At 44.3% G+C, this 14720-nt stretch overlaps 1 protein-coding gene across 2 annotated transcripts; it reads right to left on the bottom strand.

The window, feature by feature from the left end:
• Positions 1-228: 228 nt before the first annotated feature.
• eif3s6ip (eukaryotic translation initiation factor 3, subunit 6 interacting protein) lies at positions 229-9935 on the bottom strand. Of its 2 annotated transcripts, XM_024424244.2 has the most exons (15): positions 9741-9935; positions 9332-9374; positions 8927-9137; positions 8755-8834; positions 8393-8454; positions 8136-8205; positions 7954-8027; positions 7596-7767; positions 7168-7322; positions 4294-4464; positions 2134-2267; positions 1609-1782; positions 1101-1290; positions 884-964; positions 229-667 (listed from the first exon to the last, which is right to left on the bottom strand). In XM_024424244.2, the coding sequence occupies exons 1-15, from the start codon at positions 9768-9770 to the stop codon at positions 593-595; spliced, it is 1722 nt and encodes a 573-aa protein (XP_024280012.1). In that variant the 5' UTR covers positions 9771-9935; the 3' UTR covers positions 229-592. The 2 variants fall into 2 exon arrangements, with proteins under 2 accessions (XP_024280012.1, XP_042179358.1); XM_042323424.1 differs by lacking the exons at positions 8755-8834; positions 9332-9374; positions 9741-9935 and having other exon boundaries at positions 8927-9005.
• Between the last annotated feature and the right edge of the window lie 4785 nt (positions 9936-14720).

The following is a 14720-nucleotide window of genomic DNA, read 5'->3' as shown; positions in this document are numbered from 1 at the left end:
TCTGAGTACCTCCCTGACCCTTCACCGAATGCAAACACATTCAGGGGCATCCGATTCATCCAGAAACCAATAGGTTGGACCAGAGCACGTGGGTAAAGCGGCAGTTTGAAAATTTCACCACACACAACTTCAATGATGGCACTCTCAGACCAAAGTATGTAGCGCGAACGACAGAATAATTTAGTATCTGGAAATACATGAAGGCTGACAATTTCAATACACAGCTCATGATATTGGATGACATTTTATAGTTGACATTTGTTATTACATTAGATAATCTCAGTTCACCTAATAACATTAAAAAAACTAAAGTTCTGTAACTTTTACGATAAAGAGTAATGTATACGTTGGACATTGGAAGCTAAATGTTGCCATCTAGTGGTTCTGATTTATCATCAACTACTGTACTATTTGTAAAAGGAACTAAAATCACAGGACAACCTGTTCATTAATAAAAATGACCACGATGACTACATGTGCACCTGAACAAAAAACCAGCAGGACACCACTTCATCTTTTGTTTTCAAATTACATAGAAAAAGCATTCTTGGTGGATCCAGGTAGGCCACACACTGGAATTCAGAGTTCCGACTCATGTGGCCCGGGTGGTTGTGGTGGCAGTGGTGCTGGCTCCACTCATAGCCATCTTCTTCAGCGTTCTGTTCAACTGCATGGCGAATAACACACAGAAGCAGAAACGTATCTTAAGTTAAACCAAATCCAATAGCTTGAAGGAGATTAACTTTTCTATTCTCTGATAGGGAAGGTTTATTTAAAAAAAATGAAATACAGAAGCAAATGTCTGCAAAGTAACAGGAAAACAAGGACTGTTGCTACATGGAAATACAGCCCTAAAGTCATTTGAAAATGTAGCATTTCTCACCTCCTCAAACTTGTGGATCTGTCTGATGAAGAAGTCTCCATAGCGGCGGGCCACCTTGGTGTCTGCGATGTGGATCATGTCCTGCAGGCACATAACAGACAGGGAATACAGGTTAGTTCAATACATTATTTCCAAAGAGTTAATTCAATAGTTACTTCATTAAAAATTCTCTAAAATGACGTGAGTAAGCTCTGTCTCACACACACAGTGCACACACCTTGTCGATGTAGAAGTCGACCTCCGAGGCGGACTGAAACTCTCCGTCCAAGGCAGAGATGCCACTGGTCCATACCAGGTTCTTCATCTTGTGTTTGAAGACCAGCAGCTGGATGCGGAATTCCTGCTCCGTCATGTCCAGGAAGCCTGCCAGCTTGGCCACGGGCATGGTGGTGTAGAGCTTCAGGAAACTGGACAGGAGAGAGATGGAGCAGGGAGAGTTTAGAGGGAGGGAACCAAGGAAGCATGTTAGAGAGCAATGCTAGAGAGCTGGGTCGTGTTCAGTAGGGAGAAACATTTAGAAACAGCGTGAAACAAGGAGGTGCTGAACTTGAATTTCCAATACTTTGAGGACATTAAAGCTAATCTTATTTTATCTGTCCAATAAGACACACATTTTCGATTTTCTACAGTGTATCCAACTGAAGTCAACCCTAATCAACATCATGGCCCCTAACAGAGATATGAGTGTAGCAGCGCATCCGACTCTCACAAAGATAGCGCATTACCTGCGGATGGTGGAGAGCTGGGCCTGTTGCTGCACTTCCTCAGCGAACACCTTGAGCTGCTGCTGGAAGGGCTCCTTGTGGTAGTTAGGATGCACGTTGTCGTAGTTGGGCACCACCGGGGACAGGAACTTGGGACAGGCGAAGCTGAAGAGCTCCTCAAACACCTGCAGGTCTCTGGGGGGGGCACAGTCATGTCAGTCAGGTCTCAAACACCAACTATGGCCAAATTCAAACCCTAGACCCTTACAGGAGTAAGCAATATTGTAATAGCTCTACCTTGCCCTCTGATAAGCATGGTGGAAGATTCACCAAATTGCTTAGACCTGTGGTTCCCAACTTTTCTTTTAACCGTGGCACACCCATGGCTGTAAAAAGTTTTGCCGCACACCTGAGAGTTCCTCAAGGCACACTAGTGCACAACGTTTAGGAACCACTGACTTAGACCAATCAAATCCTGTCAGATCTCTAAGGGTTGATTTGGGATTGGGCCTATGATTGTCCCGAGTGTCTTTCTCTCTCGCTCACCCCTTCTGCATGCGAAGCATCTTGTCTCCGTACTTCTCCCTGAGCTGGGTGTGGATGCTCTCGTCGATGCGCATGGGGTACATGGTCAGGGCGATGGCCAGCAGCCCGTGCATCTGCTCATTCTGCTTGTTGATCTGGAGGAGCAGGAAGAAGTGACTCAACCGATCACCAGGGTCATGATCATTTTAAAACTTCCATTATGTGCCCTTATGAACATGACCCAGCTCTAACCGGGAGATGTCAATCAGTAATCAAGCTATCATTGTTATTGTTATTGTTAATAACTGTTATTAACAATAACAGTTATTAACACTGTTATTATTAACACTGTTATTGCAGTTTAGGCCCACTGACCAATGTTCCCCCAAATTTAGGGGGGCACTAAGCAAATGTAAACTCTTGTGAGGGGAAACTTGAACTTTGTGAGCATTCTGTGCAACTTCCTGCATGCGTTTAGACCGTATCCACTTCAGGTTGCAGTTTTAGACAGTGGCCAAGTAAGCTACTGAGGCTATTTGAGCTCATTAGGCCTATCAGAGTGACGTACCAGTAAATGCAATGGATCAAATGCATCCCATAAAATGTTCATATTAAAATATATATTGATTTCTGTGAGTCTACAGCAGCCTATGGTGTTCGATGTAGGCCTATTACAGGGTTTTTTCTGGATTAAAAAAAAGGGGCTTAAGTGGTGGGTGTTGCAGGGGGCGCGGACGGCCCATCGGCGTGCCTGAATTTCAGCAAACATTTTACAGACTCCCTATGTTGGCAGTGTAGAGAAATTATTGCATTTTAGTACATTTCCTGCAATTCTATGCATTTTACAATGGCTAATTCTGTTAAATTTTGCTCAAACATAAAATCTATACTGCTAAATGTATTGTTTTTGGAATGTTCAATTCCCCCTGACTATCTAGAATGCCATTAGAGTGCAAAGTTGTTATCAAGGAAAAGGGTGACTATTTGAAGAATCTCAAATATAACATATATAAATGTTTTACACTTTTTTGCTTACTACATGATTCCATGTGTTATTTAATAGTTTATGTCTTCACTATTATTCTACAATGTAGAAAATAGTAAAAATAAAGAAAAACCCTTAAATGATTAGATGTGTCAACTTGACTGGTACTGTATATTCATTATTACCATTTCTACATCATTTATATCTAGTTTTAGTCATTTACAGTTTACAAACATAATACAAAATGTTATTGTTTGGACCATTTAAATAGTAGGAAAAAAAACTTTATTCTATGGACATTAAAAAAAAAAAGTAGGGCTTGAACTTGACTGAAAGCTTAATTCACTTGTCTAAAAATGGAAAATGGTCTGTTAACACCATGGGTCTAATAGGTGACTGGAAATTGCATTGTATATAATGCACAAAACACTATTATTATACAGAGAATCAGATTTTTTAAAATTGTTTTTTGGGGGGGGGAGCTACATATTTAAGCCTGTCTCAAAATTAAACACTATCCATGTAAAACTAAAAGAAAGCTCTTTACCTGACTTACTGGCTAAAGATGTACAGGTTTTGTGCTCTTGTTGGAAGCAATCATTGGAAAAAAACAACTTGGCTAATAACTCGCTAACTAACAAAAAATATCAACAAATGTGCAGTTAACATCTCTGCGCTGGCTGGCATTTCTTCTGCGCTGCAGTCCTGAAGGTGTTGCACACGAAGCTTAGAGGGAACATCGTTTCCCCTAGAATTTTTTCCAGCAGCGGTGGCCCTTCCTCTTGACCACAGACAATATTTAACTGCTTTAAAGCTAATTTCCTGCAATTCTACACATTTTGCCATTGCTTATGCTTATATTGCATATTTACATATGATTTTTTTATGCCACCTGAGTAACTCACTATAACAAAAACAACGGGGGCCCATGCCATGAAATTTCTTACATTTTAGGTTCCCCCTGACTGTCTAGTTTTTATTTAGGTGATTATCTTATTAAAAATATATTACGCCATTATCTTTCCTACATACTTTATATGTGGTATTAGTCATTTAAGTTCCCACTGAAAATGTTTTAGCATTACAATTTATTTTGGGATTTTTTATAATTACATCGTTTTTTGGGATTCGACGGCCATGATTAAACGGCGTTGCGCCGCTACTAAATGCATATAGGGGAAACACTGGCCACTGACCATCTCATATTTGTAGGTGGACCTCTGGAACATGTTCCTGGTCCTCTGGATGTAGAGGAGAATGTTTGCGAATACACGGATGGCATCCTGGTACCTCCTCATCATCAGGTAGGCAAAGCCCACATAGTAGTAGGTGGTGATCTGGCACTCGGGCACACGAGAGTACATACTCTGTAAGAGAGAGGAAATATAAAGGATGGTGACTGGGTTTGAGCGTTATATGGAGTACACATATAGATAAGAGGGGTCTCAACAGTTAAAAGGCACTGCTTAATTTGTAGGTCTGTAAATATCAGTGGGCATTTGGGCATAGATGTAGAGATAGATACAAGTCTTAAGCAGCAGAGGTCAACAGATTAATTGGGCCGATATCAAGTTATCATTTTTGGCGATTACATTGCATTCCATGAGGAAACTGCGTGGCAGGATGACCACCTGTTACATGAGTGCAGCAAGGAGCCATGGTAAGTTGCTAGCTAGTATTAAACTTATCTTCACATAATCACTAGATAACTACACATGGTTGATGATACTACTAGGTTAATTAGCTTGTCCTTGTAACGGTTTTCTAGTGGTGATGAAGGAGAGTCGGACCAAACTGCAGCGTGTCGATTGAGATTCATGTTTAATCAAATAAAGAAACACGAACACTACACAAAACAATAAACGTAATCGAAACCGAAACAGCCTATCTAGTGCAAACTAACCGAGAGTACACATAGGACACTAAGGACAATCAGGACAATCACCCACGACAAACTCAAAGAATATGGCTGCCTAAATATGGTTCCCAATCAGAGACAACGATAAGCACCTGCCTCTGATTGAGAACCATTCCAGACAGCCATAGACTTTGCTAGATAACCCACTAAGCTACAATCCCAATACCACCATCAAAACCCCAAGACAAACACACCACAATTACAAAAAACCCATGCCACACCCTGGCCTGACCAAATACATAAAGATAAACACAAAATACTTTGACCAGGGCGTGACAGTCCTGTGTTGCATATAATCAATGCGGTGCATGTTAATTTATCATCGAATCACAACCTACTTCGCAAAATGGGGGATGATTTAACAAAAGCACGTTCGCGAAAAAAGCACAATCGTTGCACAAATAAACCAAAACGCCTTTCCTAAAATCAATACACAGAAGTTGATTTTTTTAACCTGCATAATTTAAAAGAAATTCATGTACACATGTTTTTTAAATATATATATCACACACAGGCAAATATATACACACACACTATACAGTAGGGCAAAAAAAGATTTAGTCAGCCACCAATTGTGCAAGTTCTCCCACTTGAAAATATGAGAGAGGCCTGTAATTTTCATCAGAGGCTCCTCTGTCCTCCACTCGTTACCTGTATTAATGGCACCCGTTTGAACTTGTTATCAGTATAAAAGACACCTGTCCACAACCTCAAACAGTCACACTGCAAACTCCACTATGGCCAAGACCAAAGAGCTGTCAAAGGACACCAGAAACAAAATTGTAGACCTGCACCAGGCTGGGAAGACTGAATCTGCAATAGGTAAGCAGCTTGGTTTGAAGAAATCAACTGTGGGAGCAATTATTAGGAAATGGAAGACATACAAGACCACTGATAATCTCCCTTGATCTGGGGCTCCACGCAAGATCTCACCCCGTGGGGACAAAATTATCACAACAACGGTGAGCAAAAATCCCAGAACCACACGGGGGGACCTAGTGAATGACCTGCAGAGAGCTGGGACCAAAGTAACAAAGCCTAAAATCAGTAACACACTACACCGCCAGGGACTCAAATCTTGCAGTGCCAGACGTGTCCCCCTGCCTAAGCCAGTACATGTCCAGGCCCGTCTGAAGTTTGCTAGAGAGCATTTGGATGATCCAGAAGAAGATTGGGAGAATGTCATATGGTCAGATGAAACCAAAATATAACTTTTTGGTAAAAACTCAACTCGTCGTGTTTGAAGGACAAAGAATGCTGAGTTGCATCCAAAGAACACCATACCTACTGTGAAGCATGTGGGTGGAAACATCATGCTTTGGGGCTGTTTTTCTGCAAAGGGACCAGGACGACTGACCCGTGTAAAGCAAAGAATGAATGGGGACATGTATCGTGAGATTTTGAGTGAAAACCTCCTTCCATCAGCAAGGGCATTGAAGATGAAACGTGGCTGGGTCTTTCAGCATGACAATGATCCCAAACACACCGATCGGGCAACGAAGGAGTGGCTTCGTAAGAAGCATTTCAAGGTCCTGGAGTGGCCTAGCCAGTCTCCAGATCTCAACCCCATAGAAAATCTTTGGAGGGTTGAAAGTCTGTGTTACCCAGCAACAGCCCCAAAACATCACTGCTCTAGAGGAGATCTGCATGGAGGAATGGGCCAAAATACCAGCAACAGTGTGTGAAAACCTTGTGAAGACTTACAGAAAACGTTTGACCTCTGTCATTGCCAACAAAGGGTATATTACAAAGTATTGAGATAAGTATTTGGTCAATAACAAAAGTTTATTTTCCACCATAATTTGCAAATAAATTCATTAAAAATCCTACAATGTGATTTTCTGGAGTCTGTCATAGTTGAAGTGTACCTATGATGAAAATTACAGGCCTCTCATCTTTGGGAGAACTTGCACAATTGGTGGCTGACTAAATACTTTTTTGCCCCACTGTATATACACACACACACACACACATAAATATATATATAAAAATTGTCCGATTAATCAGTATCTGCTTTTTTTGGTCCTAATTGGAATCGGCGTTCAAAAATCAGAATCGGTGTTCAAAAATCAGAATCGGTGTTCAAAAATCAGAATCGGTCTATTCAGCAGTACTGTAAATGCAGACAGTCCTACTACAGTGGCAAGTGTACCTTCTTGTTGAGCTCGATGTTCTCCAGGACTTTGATGGCCTGGTAGTAGTCCCCCAACAGAGAGTGCAGCCTCAGCAGCCCCACCAGGCTGAAGTATCCCAGCATCTTATACAGGGAGTGACGGCCATACTCCCCAGCCACACTCTCTGGATCGCCTGCAACACAACACGCAACCTTTTAAGAGCTGTCGCAAATTAACCATGCACTTCCTCAACCATTCAGTGATCACTGACAAGAATCTGAAGGTAATCTGTGGTGTAAGATAATGCTCTGTCTGTATTAATGATATTGTTGTAACGATTTAACAATATATTGATACAAAATATATCGTTATAACAATATTTCACAACAAATTACATATCGTTATAACGACATGCAACATATGAATACAGATCCAATGCATCTACAGCTGTAGCTTCTTTCTTTACCTCCACTGGTATAGACCTCCAGCTGGCGGTTGATGTTGCTTTTGTCCACCAGCGAGTGGAGTACGTTCAGAACACTATGGACGTTCCAGATCTTGGGGTTGTTCCTAAGGAACTCAATCTCCTCCTCAGACTTCTTGGCTGTCTTGCAGCGATACTGGCTGAATGACTGGAACTGGTTAGGGGAACAAGAGGGAACTTGTTTCTTATTCTAATATAGTCCACGTGCCATAGCACCTTGAAGACAGAGGGGTATCAAATGAATGCCATATAGTATGAAGAATAAATTTGGTCTGATAATTACATTTTGAAGCTGAAAAACAAAAATGCACAAGTGGCATACCAAACTATGTTCATTTACCTGATAAATGAACTCATCAATAATGTCCCAGAGCCACTGGTTGGGCAGCTCCAAGGGGGCAGGTCCATCTGCATCTGTATACAACAAAATATATACCTGCTTAATGAGACATTGAAAAAGTCCAAAGGCAACATATATATGAAAATATATTAAGGCAACAAATATTTAGTGCTCAGACTTACTTAGAATGTAGTTGAAGAGGTTGCAGTAATTGTAGTAAGACTCAAATCTTTGGTCGAGAGTGGGTCCTCCCTGAATGGTCAAAAAATACAAAATGGCATTATTTAAGTAAAAACTCCAATAAGTACGGACATTATTATCATCTGTGCATTATGACTCCATTGGCTTGAATCCATCCAGGACAGGTGATGTCAGATTTTCATTTTAAAGCCGATAGGGGTTAAACAATAGTTCTGTGGCAGGATGGATAGATACTCACGCTGACTTTGGCGTAGATGTGTCTGTAGTACAACTCCTTATACAGGATCAGGAACACAGCATCTGAATTATTAACAATACAAGATTACCTGCTTTCTTCCCACTTCATTATATAAAAAAATTGAGAAGAGCAACAACAAGAACAGAGGAGGCAAACTAGTTTGTGAACCACATAGTTGCCACTCTACAAGCAAAGGGCTAAAAGAAAAGCACTAGATATCCTGTTTACAGTTTAAACTCCTACCACGTCCATGTTTCTCTGCCCACCGTTGCAAAAACAACAAATAAAGTAATTAATTCACTCACAGTACACCGACACACTCACCGTACACCGACACACTCACCGTACACCGACACACTCACCGTTTCCGACAAGGGAAGCGATGGCCTCAGCCTCTGGCCAAGGAGACGTCTTGAAGAAGCGGTCAGTCAGTTTGTTCCAGCTGGGGAGAGAGGAGAATGTGTAAGATGAAAACATTAAAACACTTGAGCTTCATGTTAAGATATAACTACAGAAAAGAGGGTGTGAGAGTACCTGTTCTCGTAGACATCTTGGATTTCATAAATCTTCTGCTCGATGCTCTCGCTCGACACACGGTTGGCCTGCAGCTCATACACCTTCTGGTCGATGAGGTCCGAGATAGTCTTGTGGAAGTACTGAAGGAAGTTTTTGATCACCTCGGGGATGACATGGTAGGTCTGCTGCTCATACTGGCGCTCGTAGGCCAGGTCGGCTTTAGGGTCACCTGCAAGAAGATTGAGGATGGGTGAGGTACTGGCATTCTTGAGGAATAGTTTTGCACTGAAGTGGTAATGGTGGGATAGTGTGCAGGAAATGTCTACCATAGAAATATAATCATTGACGTGATTATATTTTTATGGTGTCTACTATTTGGTACAATTAACTGTGACAAATATCTAGATGAAACTACACACTCACCAGTATGGAGATAATCGTCATTTGTGTAGGAATAAGGGTCATACTGTGGAGAGATGGAGAAGTATGTAAATGATGATCAACATGACGTATTGTGGTGTTCCTCTTTAACTAAGAAATAAGTCATCAACAGTACAAATCCTAATTGGTGAAGCCGGTGTCTAATCTAAAATAGCAAGCTAACGTTAGTTATGTAACGTTAATTCATAAACACTACTTCGCACATGAAAGGCAAAAAGTACGTGAGTACCCGAATAAAACGTTATAAAATCAACTGCCTAGCTAGCTAACTTAGCTATCTATGTATCGCTAACGTTACCTATCTAGCGTTTACGTTCCAATGTGTCGGACCGCACTATGATCCCAAGATAAACTATAAGAAAAGAAAATAAGCAGTTAGCTAGCTACGTACTTCTTCGGTTTCATCGGTTGGGTAGGACATGATCTTATGATATGTTCAATCTCATACAAAACAGCTGCTATATAGAAATGTGTGCTTAACAAAACCGCGCTGGAAAGGAACCGGAAATCGATTTGTAGCTCGAGCAAATAGTAGACAGTCACGCTTCGAAAACACAAACAGTTTATGGCATATAGTATGCAGCGTCATCTGGATATGTTTTAAACAAAATGTCACCTTCTGCTGCTATTTCTGTCAAGCCATCAACGCATACAGTTTGACGCATACTGTTTGAATGTTAAATGACGAGACAGAGGCATTGATGCGAGTAACCAGTCTTGTTCAGTACATGACAACACATCCGGGTATCTCAAGCACCCCGATAAAACACAAGAGTTGCAGTAATGAACATTTACCAACAGATGGCATCACTGTGCCATCTTACACCCATAACACATACGTTCGATAAATCCTTCGTATGCACCACACCGAATGCACTGCAAGTGCCTCTGCAACGCAATGCTGCAAGGCAAACGCAGCGTTTCATTTGAAACGAATGTAATTCTGGTGAACCAAAATGAAACACTGTTGGTGTGTTCGAAGCGTCAGTGCTAGGTGAGTTTATCGGCGGTTGGCATTCAATGTTATGGTGCATTAACGCCACCTACTGTACTGGAGTGTGGGCCAGAGACAGGGAGAAATTCCGATCTGATAACAAAGTATTTGAGACGATATCTAATGAAGTTCTACTCAATATACTCTTTAAATTAATTTCCTGTATCCCTTCTTCCTCATATTAGATCTCAGCCTCTCGCTTCCCTATGATACTGCCCACACTGTAGCAATACATGCTCCACAGTCTGTTTCCGGGCAATAATCACACTTTCCTGTAGGATGCTTTCCTGTCACATTTCATGTTTTGTTCAACCGGCTGTGTCCACCCTTAATCTTGTAAAAAATAGCATCCTCTCTTCTGTCCCTCCTGCCAGGACTTTCCTCTGTACTTAAAATAAATGCCTTCCCTTAGTATCTCTATTCTGTCATAGGCCATATCAGGCTTTTTGCTCATTGAAACTACAACATCAACATCCCCACTACTAAGTGCTTGTTTAGCCAGTACATTAACTGCCTCGTTGCCCTCCACTCCCACATGGCTGGGACCCAAGTAAATCTTATCTGTATACTCATCTGTCTAATCCTGCAATGGGTTTGTAGTACCTCATAAAGCAGGTATTGTCTGCTACATGAGCTAAAGGACTGCAGACTAATCAACACTGCACATTAATCAGAGCAAATAACTACCTACTCTGTCTGGCTTGACTTCCTCCACCCACTGCAAGGCAAACAGTAAAGCTGCGCCTTATATACAGATAGATGATCTGTAATACATTTCCTGACTGCCACCCCACATTTCTCCACTACAAATGCTGACCCAGTACGTCCTGTCATTGGATCTTTTGAACCATCTGTAAATGGCCACAAAATCCTGATACACATTATCCAGAGATATATTAAACAAATCAAATGGATCAACACCCTCCCTATCTTTCTGTAGTCTCTACAACACCTCTAGATCAACTACTGGAAGCGGGAGTAGCCATTGTGGATTTACAGGAATAGCTACCGTTGGACTAAACTCCCTTGCATACTGGATAAAGGATCTCATACTGGATAAAGGATCTCCCACGGGTGTCGCCCTTCCAATTGTATCACAAAACCGTCGCCAACATGACCTCTTGGCCTGACGGATAGTTCTCTTCACTAGGGCCTGGGCCTGCTTGTACTGAATCAGATGTTGGAAGTTATGCATACTTTTCAATACTCTAAATGCCCTGTTCCTACTCCTCACCACACTCCCCCATGGGACTGCTTTCCTCCTCCTCCGTGAACTCTTAGGTACAGCTGTCACACCCTAACCTTAGTTTGCTTTGTATGTTTCTATGTTTTGTTTGGTCAGGGTGTGATCTGAGTGGGCATTCTATGTTGTGTGTCTAGTTTGTCTGTTTCTGTGTTTGACCTGATATGGTTCTCAATCAGAGGCAGGTGTTAGTCATTGTCTCTGATTGGGAACCATGTTTAGGTAGCCTGTTTGGTGTTGGGGTTTGTGGGTGATTGTTCCTGTCTCAGTGTTTGTTTGCACCAGAATAGGCTGTTTAGGTTTTCACGTTACGTTTATTGTTTTTGTATTGTTTGTGTTTATCTTTTATTAAACATGTATCGAAATAACCACACTGCATTTTGGTCCTCCTCTCTTTCACTGGAAAAATCCCGTAACAGAATCACCCACCACAACAGGACCAAGCGGCGTGGTGACAGGCAGGAGCAGCGAAGTATGGACTATACTACTTGGGAGGAAATAGACAGGTGGGCGGTTATCCCAGGGAGAGTGCCGGAGCCCGCCTGGGATTCGCTGGAGCAGTGCGAGGAGGGTTATAGGAGAATGGAGTTGGAGAGACGAGCACAGCGACACGGACGGAAGCCCGAGAGTCAGCCCCAAAAATCTTGGCCGCTGGCGCGGGATGGAATGACAGGGCCTTGATCGATCACTATAGGTGTAGTTTGCGTGAGGACGTCCGTAGGGAGCTGGCCTGTAGAGACACCACCCTGTCCTTGGACCAGGTGATCGACATGTCCATTCGGTTGGACAACTTGCTGGCGACCCGCGGACGTCCAGATCGGGCTCTGTCAGTTCCATCCCCCAGCTCCACCACTCCAACACCCATGGAGCTAGGAGGTGCTGCAGCGAGGAAGACCAGAGGAGGGGGCCTTTCCGGTGCCAGCTGTGGTCGCAGAGGGCACACTGCTGACCGGTGCTGGGGGGGTCCCCCCGAGAGTCGAGACGCCAGGCCGAGCACTGCCCAGACACCTCAGGTGAGTCGGCACCAGGCTCACCCAGAGCCCCCTGTTGGTCACATGTATGTATGGATTGTTTTTCCTGAATTTTCCCCTCTTTCCCGGCATAAGGCGCTAGTAGATTCAGGCGCGGCGGGGAATTTTATTGAACAGGTTAGGGTTTCCCCTTGTTCAGCTTGACAAACCCTTCCCAGTGCACGCCTTAGATAGCCGACCATTGGGGTCAGGGCTAGTCAGGGAGGTCACGGCTCCAGTGGGTATGGTTACGCAGGAGGGTCATGAGGAGAGAATTAGTCTCTTCCTCATTGATTCTCCTGCGTTTCCGGTGGTGTTGGGGATCCCCTGGTTGGCCCGTCACAACCCCAGGATTTCATGGCAACAGAGGGCTCTACAGGGGTGGTCTTTCTGAAGAAGAGGGAGGGAGGTCTGCGTCCGTGCATTGACTATAGAGGTCTAAATTCCATCACGGTGGGGTATAGTTACCCGCTACCTCTCATTGCCACAGCGATTGAGTCATTTCACGGAGCACGGTTATTCACAAAACTGGATCTCAGGAGTGCATATAACTTGGTGCGTATCTGGAAGGGAGATGAGTGGAAGACAGCGTTTAGTACCATATCCGGCCATTATGAGTACCTCGTCATGCTGTACGGGTTGAAGAATGCTCCAGCAGTCTTCCAATCTTTTGTGGATGAGATTCTCAGGGACCTGCATGGTCAGGGTGTGGTGGTTTACATCGATGATATTCTGGTCTATTCCGCTACACGTGCCGCGCATGTGTCTCTGGTGCGCAGGGTACTTGGGCGACTGTTGGAGCATGACCTGTACGTCAAGGCTGAGAAATGCTCGTTCTTCCAGCAGGCCGTCTCCTTCCTTGGGTATCGCATTTCCACATCGGGGTTGGTGATGGAGGATGACCGCATTGCAGCCGTGCGTAATTGGCCGACTCCAACCACGGTAAAGGAGGTTCATCGGTTCTTAGGGTTTGCCAACTACTACCGGAGGTTTATCCTGGGTTTTGGGCAGGTGGCTGCTCCCATTACGTCACTGCTGAAGGGGGGGCGACGCGTCTGGGATGGTCGACTGAGGCGGACAGGGCTTTTGGTCGCCTGAAGGCTCTTTTTACCTCGGCTCCCGTGCTGGCGCATCCGGACCCCTCTTTGGCATTCATAGTGGAGGTGGACGCATCCGAGGCTGGGGTTGGAGCCTTGCTCTCCCAGCGCTCGGGTGCGCCACCGAAGCTCCGCCCCTGTGCTTTCTTTTCTCGGAAGCTCAGCCCGGCGGAGCGAAGCTATGACGTGGGGGATCGGGAGCTGCTAGCTGTTGTCAGAGCCCTGAAGGTGTGGAGACATTGGCTTGAGGGGGCCCAACACCCTTTTCTCATCTGGACTGACCACCGTAATCTAGAGTACATTCGGGCAGCGAGGAGACTGAAACCTCGTCAGGCAAGGTGGGCCATGTTTTTCACCCGATTTAGGTTTACCATCTCCTATAGACCAGGCTCCCAGAACACTAAGGCAGACGCACTGTCCCGACTATATGATACGGAGGAGCGGGCCATTGATCCTGCGCCCATCCTCACGGCTTCTTGTCTAGTGGCACCTGTGAGGTGGGAGGTGGACACAGACATTGAGCGAGCATCGCGTGTTGAGCCTACTCCACCACAGTGTCCAGCGGGACGGGTGTATGTTCCGCTGGAGGTTAGAGACAGGTTAATTTGGTGGGCTCACACGTCCCCCTCCTCTGGTCACCTGGGGATCGGTAGGGCGGTGCGATGTCTTAGTGGGAAGTACTGGTGGTCCACTTTAGCCAAGGACGTGAGGGTTTATATTTCCTCCTGCTCAGTGTGCGCTCAGTGCAAGGCTCCTAGGCACCTGCCCAGAGGGAAGTTACAACCCCTTCCCGTTCCACAGCGGCCTTGGTCACACCTGTCGGTTGACTTCTTGACCGATCTGCCACCATCACAGGGCAACACCACGATCCTGGTCGTTGTGGATCAGTTTTCTAAGTCCTGTCGTCTCCTCCCTTTGCCCGGTCTCCCTACAGCCCTACAGACGGCGGAGGCCCTGTTTACTCACGTCTTCTGGCACTACGGGGTGCCTGAGGATATTGTTTCTGATCGGGGTCCCCAGTTCACGT

The sequence above is a fragment of the Oncorhynchus tshawytscha genome, linkage group LG06 (assembly GCF_018296145.1).
Source record: "Oncorhynchus tshawytscha isolate Ot180627B linkage group LG06, Otsh_v2.0, whole genome shotgun sequence".
NCBI classification, from domain to species: Eukaryota; Metazoa; Chordata; class Actinopteri; order Salmoniformes; family Salmonidae; genus Oncorhynchus; species Oncorhynchus tshawytscha.
The sequence above is the reverse complement of the archived record's forward strand: the minus strand, read 5'-3'. Positions and strand labels throughout refer to the sequence as shown.

Excerpts from the sequence above, each read along its gene's own strand:
- eif3s6ip (XM_024424244.2), bottom strand. The coding sequence starts at position 9,770 with ATGTCCTACCCAACCGATGAAACCGAAGAA. Across the intron at positions 8,835-8,926 it reads CAAGATGTCTACGAGAACAG|CTGGAACAAACTGACTGACC; the intron begins GTACTCTCACAC and ends CTCTCTCCCCAG. Across the intron at positions 668-883 it reads AGATCCACAAGTTTGAGGAG|TTGAACAGAACGCTGAAGAA; the intron begins GTGAGAAATGCT and ends TTCGCCATGCAG.